The sequence below is a fragment of the Myotis brandtii genome, unplaced genomic scaffold, assembly GCF_000412655.1.
Source record: "Myotis brandtii unplaced genomic scaffold, ASM41265v1 scaffold112, whole genome shotgun sequence".
NCBI classification, from domain to species: Eukaryota; Metazoa; Chordata; class Mammalia; order Chiroptera; family Vespertilionidae; genus Myotis; species Myotis brandtii.
The window spans coordinates 4,502,958-4,512,559 of record NW_005353838.1 but is presented as its reverse complement, the minus strand read 5'-3'; the positions used below and the strand labels follow the sequence as shown (position 1 = coordinate 4,512,559).

General features: G+C 37.8%; 1 protein-coding gene across 6 annotated transcripts in view; it reads left to right on the top strand.

Moving 5' to 3' along the window:
- The window catches only part of TLK1 (tousled-like kinase 1), a 170,075-nt gene that overhangs the window by 136,291 nt on the left and 24,182 nt on the right, over positions 1 to 9,602 (top strand). For all 6 annotated transcript variants that reach the window (XM_014545707.1, XM_005857568.2, XM_014545702.1 and 3 more), the window contains exon 13: positions 8,830 to 8,927. In XM_014545707.1, the coding sequence (XP_014401193.1) occupies positions 8,830 to 8,927 (98 nt within the window). The remainder of the gene's footprint in view (positions 1 to 8,829; positions 8,928 to 9,602) is intronic.

Below are 9,602 nucleotides of genomic sequence, written 5' to 3'. Positions count from 1 at the left end.
GCTGGCTGAAAGCCGGTTTCTGGGGTTTTGTTTAGCTTCTATATTTGCAACATAGTACATAGTTGCTGAGAGTTGCAGCTGAGAGGCGGGCAAGTCAGGCGGGGAATGTTGGAGTTCGCTGTCACTGGAGCAAGCAAGCCTCCCTGTTTGCTTCAGTGCATGGCTGCCGGCCGCCATCTTGGCTGACAGTTAATTTGCATAAGGATATGCTGATTAGCCAATGGGAAGGGTAGCCATCATACGCCAATTACCATGTTTCTCTTTTATTAGTGTAGATGCTCTACAAGTTACCAATTATAATACCCCAAAATGATAAGAAAATAAGAATTTTGGAAGTTATTAGGGCCAATAACTGTGTCTTGCCACTGCTATTTATTCAAATTTGTGATGTCAACAGCATGTGGATATGTGTTGCTCTTTATTTTTTAGTTTTGTCATCATCTAGATTCTAAACATTGATTAGTTGGAGAGAATGCATGTAGAAGATTTGACATCTCAGAATGCAATATTGAATAGTGTCATAGGGATTGGCTTTAATGTATGTGTTCTAGGGTGTGTGTGTGTGTGTGTAAGAGAGAGAGAGAGAGAGAGAGAGAGAGAGAGAGAGAGAGAGAGAGAGAATGAGAATGAGAGAGATTTGTAAGCCCTGAATATAAATGCCAGAGTTTTTTTGGAAAAACATAACCAATTTGTAATTGAAACAGGATTAGTCAAGAATCATCAGCACCAACACAGATGTGTCTTTGCAGACCGAAGGAATCAGATAACAATTTGCAGTCATCTCAATCTCTACTAAAACAAAAATCGCATCCAACATGCCACCTGACACCATTTCTTTCTCTCTCTCTCTCCTTTGCTCCTTGCGATGTGGCATTCATCTCTCCTTGTGCCTTCGTTCTGAAGAGATAACAGTATAGCAACAACTCTGCCACTGAAATCCTGTTCTCTGACCGATATTGGCACCTGCAAAGAGCAACAACCAGTAACAGGCAGCAGCAGCATCAGTATTAATCTTCCATGATGAAATCTTTACAGGTCAAGAACAAGCACACAGCACTTTTCTCACTCCTTCACAGTGGACCATGCAACTAGTTGAAATGGAAGACAGTGGATTTGTCTACAAGCCTTTTGAGCAGTGGAGAATACAGGGCATTGATTTTAGGTGAAATGACCCCCAAGTATTCTTCAAGTTTGATATCTCCTTTGGTCTTTCTTTCTAGAATACCATTGTCATCTGACTTACTCTTTGTGGTCATACCTTAGTATGACCACAAAGAAAAAGTTTGCACATGTGACAATTCTTCTCGCTTTAGGTTTAAATAAGTATACGAAAGTAATGAACAGTAATATGCTAGAGGGGTTAATCTGTACACCTTTATATTCGTGACCATGACTAGAAGAAATCTTTTGGGAATTCTTCTGTCAGTTAAAGCCACAACCACATCGTACATTATGTTTCTCTAGACTATAACACAAGATGCTACTGTGTAGGCAGTAGTTTTCAATGTAAGTATGAAAAATGCACTTCACTAGGGTGAAGCCCATGGAGAATGTTATGGGGCCCTGACTTCATGGCATGCGTGGGCAAGAGAGTGTCAAAAAGAGTGTCGCAGTTCTAAACTTTGTTCTTCCTACTACTTCCCACTTAAAAACTAGTATCCTGTAAGAGATGGCTGTGCTGAGAGAACGTGGAACTGGCTGTAGATAGGAAAATTCCCAGTATTTATATTCTCCCTCCAACTGTCATTATAGACCTGCAGACATATTCCTGGCTCAGTGTTTCTTAATTTGGTAGTAGATGTTCTGTTACCAAAATAAAACCATGGTGTTCAGTATTAATTTATCTAGTTGTATAGGCAATGTAGATTCGGAAAGAATCTTAAAAGTTATATTAGCCACTTCTCAATCAGAACTATAACTCCATGTCATTTATGTGCATATGTGTAGAATCTGGAAGACTGGGCTTTTTCCATTATTGTGTAAAACATTAAATCTTTTCAGACTTTAAAAAACAAAACACTCCATGGAATCCACAAAAATCCAGGAAAAAAAGGTTAAAGGGAAGCAGAAAGCTGTGGGAAGGGCTACAGTATACTCTGCTAAGGCACTGTACCTGTATGTGCTAGGGCTTGTGTTAGCACCCTGTTAGTGTTTACATCAGGAATTTCACACACACACACACACACACCCCATACAGTCACTGTAATTTCTGTTTCAAAAGTGTACTAAAGATTCTAAACATTTTAATTTTGCCAGTCAGTTGAATTGTTATATTTATACTGGAGGCCCGGTGCACAAAATTCATTAACAGGTGGGGTCCCTAGCCCTGGCCAGCCATTCGTTCCACACCACCCCCTGGTGGTCAGCGCACGTCATAGTGAGCAATCGAATACCGGTCTCCTGGTCGAACTCCCGAGGGGAGACTTTGCATATTAGCTTTTTATATATATAGATGCTGTTGCTAAGGTAGCATTTTGTTTGGTTTTAAATAGAATGGGGGAATTGACATAATCAATGCCCATTTTAACAATTATTCCCAATTAGGGGTTTTAGTGTAAGTATTTATGCATTTAAGGAGAGAATAAAACACCACTCCCACCATTACTTGCCCCCTCTCCCCCCAAGAAGGAAATGAAGTGCAGAGGGAAGAAAACATTAAGGTTCTAAAATAATTGTCTGAGCCATTTAAACACACCTGAGGGAGATATAGTAGCTCCTGTAATAACCAGCTCAATGAGCAGTTAGGAATGGGAGTGGAGGGAACATTTTTATACTTAGGAAAGAACCCCGCTGTCCCAAGAATTTCATAATTTTGTCCCTTCTCCTCAGTCTACACAATCATACTCAACAGAAATAGGACTACGGGCAAGTAGTTTCAAATATGATTTCTACAAATTTAAACCTGCTGTCTAGATGGTCCTTAATTCTTTTCTGCACAGCCACTTCCATTAGCTTTTAAGTAGTGCCTTTTGTTAATTTTACTTTTCACTTTCCTGGTGATAAAACTTTTAGAATGACATAAGTAGGTTATGTAATGAAACTTAATTTGAGGACCTAGAGATGCTAACTTTTGAGGGATTACTCGTGTCCATTACTAAATGATTTGGGTGTTAAACTTTTTGAAACCTCATTCTGAACTAGTTTTCCTAGACCAAGTAATGTTATGTGTTGAATAGACTACTCGAAGTGATATGCATTTCTTTGCTTCCACCATTTTTGTAATATACCACACATAATTTCTTTTGTTTTAGCAACACTCATCGATTATAGGCAAGCTGAGAACATTACAACAAAACAACTTCCCATCTTATCTCAGCTTTAGAGAAAGGCAGCTCTTTCAAATTGAGTTTTGTTTTTTGTTTGGGTTTTTTGGGGGCTGGGGGAATGACATGGAATATATATTCAAGATTTGCTAAAGAAGTTGAAACTAGTGCATTCAGTTTTTTCAGGAATGTATCAGTTTGACATGTGAAAATGCATTTTATAACTCTTTAAGCATTTATAGCTTAATATCTATATACCCCACCTTTCTTTGAAAAATTGCCATTATGGGAAATGCTCAAAAATACCCCAATTCCATCTAGCAGTTTTAACCTGGCATTTACAGATAATTCTACATGGCTGTAATTTATTTTTGGCTTAAAATGTGAGCTAAGGGAATATTAAGTTGCCAGAAGAGACTCTGATTATAAATAGAAAGCATTCCTATGCTAAACATCTGGCAAAGGACAAGCCTTTCTAGTTAAGTTGCTGTAAAATTTACCTTCCATATAAATGTTCAAGTTAAAAATTTTGGAAAGTGGTATGTTTTGCAGGCTACTCAAACAATGAGGCAATATTGAGATCTGTTGTAAACTTGTATGACTTGGTTTTTTAAATATAATTTAGAATATTAGAGCTTATTTTAAAATCCTGTTAAAATAGCTATAGTGTATACTGTTAAATTGTCTATTCTCTTTTTGTTGAAACAGAAGAGAGCCATGTCCTTTTACTGTACGTGATCACTAAACCTACCTCTCTTTAATACAATCCGTTCTTACTCATGTCCCTCAACACTGTAATTGCCTACGGAGACCAGTTCCTCCTTTCCAGAGATGCTGTTTGTTTCTTCTAGACCTTCTCTGCTTTTACTGCTCAGGTAGTGGATGACTTGGTATTCTCACTAGCCATGATCTCACTGATTAGATTACCTCTTTTATTTTAGTAGTCTGGCCTAGTTTTGACAGTGTTTGAGGATTTTATTCTATAATGAATTTAGATCAGTTGTGAGCCCAGGTCATCCTTGCTTCTCCTTAACTCTCTGAAAACTGTTAATTCTGAGGATAGCTTATAGGTTAATGTCAATCTCAACCAAGAAGAGTGTAGCCTATGGGATAGATCTTTGGAAATTATCTGCAGTAAAGATAAATTAGTTGCTGAGACTACTGTATTCTAGACTATTATACCCTAAGGCCAGATCAGACTTGGGCCTTGCCCCTTTCTATAAAGGAGAGGGTACTAGGCAGTATTGCCCTAGTATTTGTGCCCAAAAATATGTGTGTTAATCTGCTGGGTCTGCCATAACAAAATACCATAGACTGGGTGGCTTAAACAACAGAAACTTATTTTCTCACAGTTCTGGAGGCTGGAAGTTCAAGATCAAGGTCTGGCATGATTCAGTTTCTGGTGAGACTTCCTGGTTTGTAGAAAGTTGCTTTCTCAAGTCCTCACATGGCCTTTTCCCTGTGCTCCCCCAAAGAAGGGGTGGGGATGGGGGAGAGTGATTATCTTTCTCTTCTTTCTTACAAATCCACTAATCCCACAGCTGGATTGGTCCCAGGTTTGATTCCAGTCAAGGGCATGAACCTCGCTTGTGGGTGCATTCTGGAAGCAACCAATCTATGTGTCTCTCTGACATCAATGTTTCTCTCTCTTCTCCCTTCCACTCTCTCTAAAAATCAATGGGAAAAATATCCTTGGGTGAGGATTAACTTTTTTTTTAAAAAAGCCACTAATTCCATCATGAGGATCCCACCCTCATTACCTAATCTAACTCTACCTCCCAAATGCCCATCTCCAAATGCCATTACATTGGGTGTTAGGACTTACATGAATTTTGGGGGAACACAAACCTTCAGTCCATAATAGTATAGTATGTATACTTTTTCTCTGTGGAATTTGAGAGAAATTACTTCGAGTTGCAGAATTATCTTCCAGAATGTGCCACTTTGTTTTTTCCACTTTGTTTTAAGGTCCAAGATATTGTGGAATAAATATTAAATTACAATATGAAGTTTGTAAATATATTTTACTGACTTTGAAGGATTTATGTCTATCTGTTTATAAGACTTTTGGTTATAGTTCCTTCCCTTGACATTTCCTCTTAAATACCTAGGAAGGATCCAGCTTTCTTCCCCACACCCCCACCCCCCCTAGTGCTTATGACCTTTTATTTTCCTTGTAAACTTTACAGTTCAAATGGAAATGAAGCTTGCCTATGCTTTTGTATTATAAGATTTTATGGGACAGTATTTGTCAAGTTCTATAGAGGAGAAAAGAGCTTGCTTAACTGATACAGACAGACATTTACCTTTTTTTAAATTATGTTTTTATTGATTTCAGAGAGAGGAAGGGATTGGGAGAGAGAGAGAGAGAGAAACATCAGTGATGAGAAAGAATCATCCATTGGCTGCCTCCTTCACGCCCCCTACTGGGGATCAAGCCTGAAACCTTGGCATGTGCCCTGACCAGGAATCAAACCGTGACCTCCTGGTTCATGGGTCTTGGCTCAACCACCAAGCCACACTGGCAGGCCTACATTTACTTTTTAAAATATTTATTTTGTGGTATTGGTTACTGCCATTGTATAGATACCAAAAATTATAAAACATATGTAATTATGTGCATCAGCATGCTAGCTGAATCTCAAATTGTATTGAGTCATAAATAAATAATTAATTTCTGTAAATTCACTCTTGAAATAAATAGTATCCCTGTACCACAATTTCAAATAAAGTTAAAACAAGTATTTCAACTGGTGTTTTAATAGGCATTTCATTATTTTATTTTATAAGTTAAAAATCCACCAGACTACCAACTATTTTGTAGCTTCCTACATGTGTAAGAATCAAATTAAGTTTTAAGGCAGCAAACATTAGTAATATGAAGAAAAAAATTTACCACTTTTTTGTGTTCTGTGGTATAAATGAATTTTGAATTTTTTCATACTCATGGACATTCCTATCTGCCAGTTTCTTTTACTATTTTATGACTAAATCAACACATTGTGGATGGATCACGAGAATTCTCATGTTTTCATATTATACAGTGTTTTACAAAGTATCATACTTTAAAAAGATACTAGCTTGTAAGAACGTGTACTATAAATAAATAACTTCAAAATGCAATGGTATTTAATTTTAAGGCATGTAAAACGTTTATGTAAAACGTTTTTTGTACTCTTTCAATAGAAACTTATCTGGCCACTGGGTAAAGCTAGCAATAAAACTACTGGTCCGCAATGTGTTAAAACAACTTAGCTGTGGCTTGAGTTTATTTGTTTCAAAAAGCTTTTTAATCTATTTTCTGTTTTTATAATTAATCTTTAGTTTAATCTCCTGGGATATTACCTTTTTCTTTTTTCAGTAAAATTAGAACTATGTGTGACTGAAGCTACATTTAATGAGGAAATTTCAGTTAAATATTTAGTACTAGAGGCCCAGTGCATGAAATCTGTGCACAGGTAGGGTCCCTAAGCCTGGCTGGCAATCAGTGCCGATCGGGGCCTTCCAGCTGCTGGCTGAGGCCTTCCTTCGCCAGCTGCTGGCCCGGGCCTTCCTTCTTTCCGTGCCACCCCTGGTGGTCAGCACATGTCATAGCAAGTAATCTCACTCCTGGTCAAACTCCCTAGGGGACACTTTGCATATTAGCCTTTTTTATATATAGACTAGAAGCCCATTGCACAAAGATTCGCACAATAGGCCTTTTTTCCCCTGGCTGCTGGCACCGGTTTTCCTCCGGCACCCGGGACCCAGGCCTTTGATCTGGCCGCAGCGAGGCTTGGCTTCTCCTCTCCCCTCCAGCCACAGCTAAGCCAAGCCTCTTCAGTCTTCAGTCTTCACTCCCTTCATTCTTCGCTCTGCGCCTGCATATGCAAATTAACCGCCATCTTTATTGGGTTAATTTGCATAGTCGCTCTGAATGGCTGGTGGGCATAGTGGAGCGACATCAATTTGCATGTTTCTCTTTTACTAGTGTAGATATCTAAAAACTCCCTCAAATGCTAGAACCGTGTATCTTCATTTAAGTTTATTTTGAAAGCTTCTATTTAATCTACATTAAATATCTATAACAAGTAGTGGTTGAGTTTCACTTAGGAATAATTAAAGTAACTTTAAGGGTCAAGTGGAATACAAACATATCTAGGTTTAGTTTTGTATAATACTTAGAACATTCCCTTCAGTGTAAGCCTTAGAAATAGGCTATAGCTAATTATTTGCTTTGGAATGAAATGATATTTATATTTTCAAAGTAAATTTCAGAATTATTTTCTGAGATAAAGGATTTTTTTAAATATCGGACGATAAATCATTAAAAGAGGAGGAGTTAATAAAAGATGAAATATTTAAGTACAGTATTCAGAAATAACCTCTACTCCATGTGGTATAGATTTATGTTGGTAGTAGGTAAGGTAATCTGTATTTGTTTATTTACTCAACAAATATTCAAAAATATTATAAAATTGGGCATTTTTAGAACTCTGTACTAGAATTTGGTATATTCTTATTTATTCTTTAAATAATATTCAAGTTTATATTGATGAATCAGAGGTGTATAGGTAATGGGTGATAATGTTGACTTGTTTTCATATCTAGTTATTTTTAATGTTCTAAAAAATTATATATTTTGAGACATAAAAATATCAAAATTTTTATGTTAAATGAATGTTAACATAAATTTTTTTAGGATTTGCCTAAATCTGCTCTAATGATAACTAAGGATCAGCTATTCATAAAATGTTTGTTTTAGAGTCTATTTAAGATTTCAGTGGGATTTATCCATAGGGAGTGGTCAGATTGTGTGTGTGTGTGTTCCAAATGTTATAAGCTTTAGAAATAATCAGTGGTTCTTTTTCCTTTCTTCCTCTTGTAATTATTGTAAAACTAGAGGTCCGGTGCGCGAAAATTCGTGCACTCGGGGTTGTCCCTCAGCCTGGCTTGCTCCCTCTCGTAGTCCGGTACCCCACGGGGGATGTCCACCTGCCAACTTAGGCCCACTCCCCATGGGCCTAAGCTGCAGTCGGACATCCTTAGCGCTGCCGAAGAGGCAGGAGAGGCTCCTTCCACCGCCGCTGCACTTGCTTGTGTCTGCCCCCTGGTGGTCAGTGTGTGTCATAGCAACTGGTTGTTAGGGTCAATTTGCATATTACCCTTTTATTAAATAGGATATCTTCATTTGTTTTGTGCTAGTAAATTATTCCCTCTTAAATTAAAATTTGGATGTACCAGAAATGAAGCTTTCAGTTCATTTTGTTATAAGTCAGTTTCAGACTACCATGCAGCCATTTTCAATTTAGACATTATAAAAATAGATTTCTTGTTGTACAGAATAAAACTCAGCATCTCATTAGGTATAGATTTTTATGTGGAGGATGGTTTCTTGAAATAGGCTTTTTCCTGATCTTTTTCCATCTTTCAGGCATTGAAAAGAGCACTTTGGTCTTTTAACTCAGTGGTACTTTATAATAACTGTTCTTCCTGTCACTGAAAAAAATTGACGCATGAGTAAAAATATCTTTTTTTATATAGCAAATAAATTGAGCTTGTTATAGTCCCCTCTTTTTATTTTCAGGAAGAGGCAGAAATTCAGGCAGAACTTGAACGTTTGGAAAGAGTAAGAAATCTGCACATTCGAGAGCTCAAAAGGATAAATAATGAAGATAATTCACAGTAAGTCATTATTATACTTCAGTTTTACATGATAAGAGTGTTTCTCTTCTGTGTGGAGCATAAACACAATATTTCCTTGCTGGGGGCTTCTCATCATACTTAGAAAAAAGATCCACAGTCCTTCCCATGGCTCAGCAAGTCTTATAGTAAACTGATCCGTGGACACCTCACCAACATATCTCTATCATCCTCCCCTTATGTACAGGTTGCAGCCCATGCCAGCCCCCATCCCTATCTCAGGGCTTTTGTGCTGGCCGCCACCTCACCTGAAATGTTCCTCTTCTAAATATCTGAGTGGCTTCCTTTTGATTTCTCTCCAAATGGTCATTGGAGGCCATTTCTAGGCAGCCCTATCTAAAATAGCAGAACTTAACCATTCCCTTCCCTCTCCTGGTACCTTTACCTTGCTTTGTTTTTTTGTTTTTGTTTTTGTTTTTAAATTAAATCTTTATTCAGATTATTACAGTTGTTCCTCTTTTTTCCCCTCATAGCTCTCCTCCACCTGGTTCCCACCCCACCCTCTGCCCTTACCCCTCCCACTATCCTCATTCATAGGTGTAAGATTTTTGTCCAATCTCTTCCCGCACCCCTCAGACCCCTTACCCCTGAGAATTGTCAGTCCATTCCCTTTCTATGCCCCTGCTTCTATTATATTCACCAGTTTATTCTGTTCAT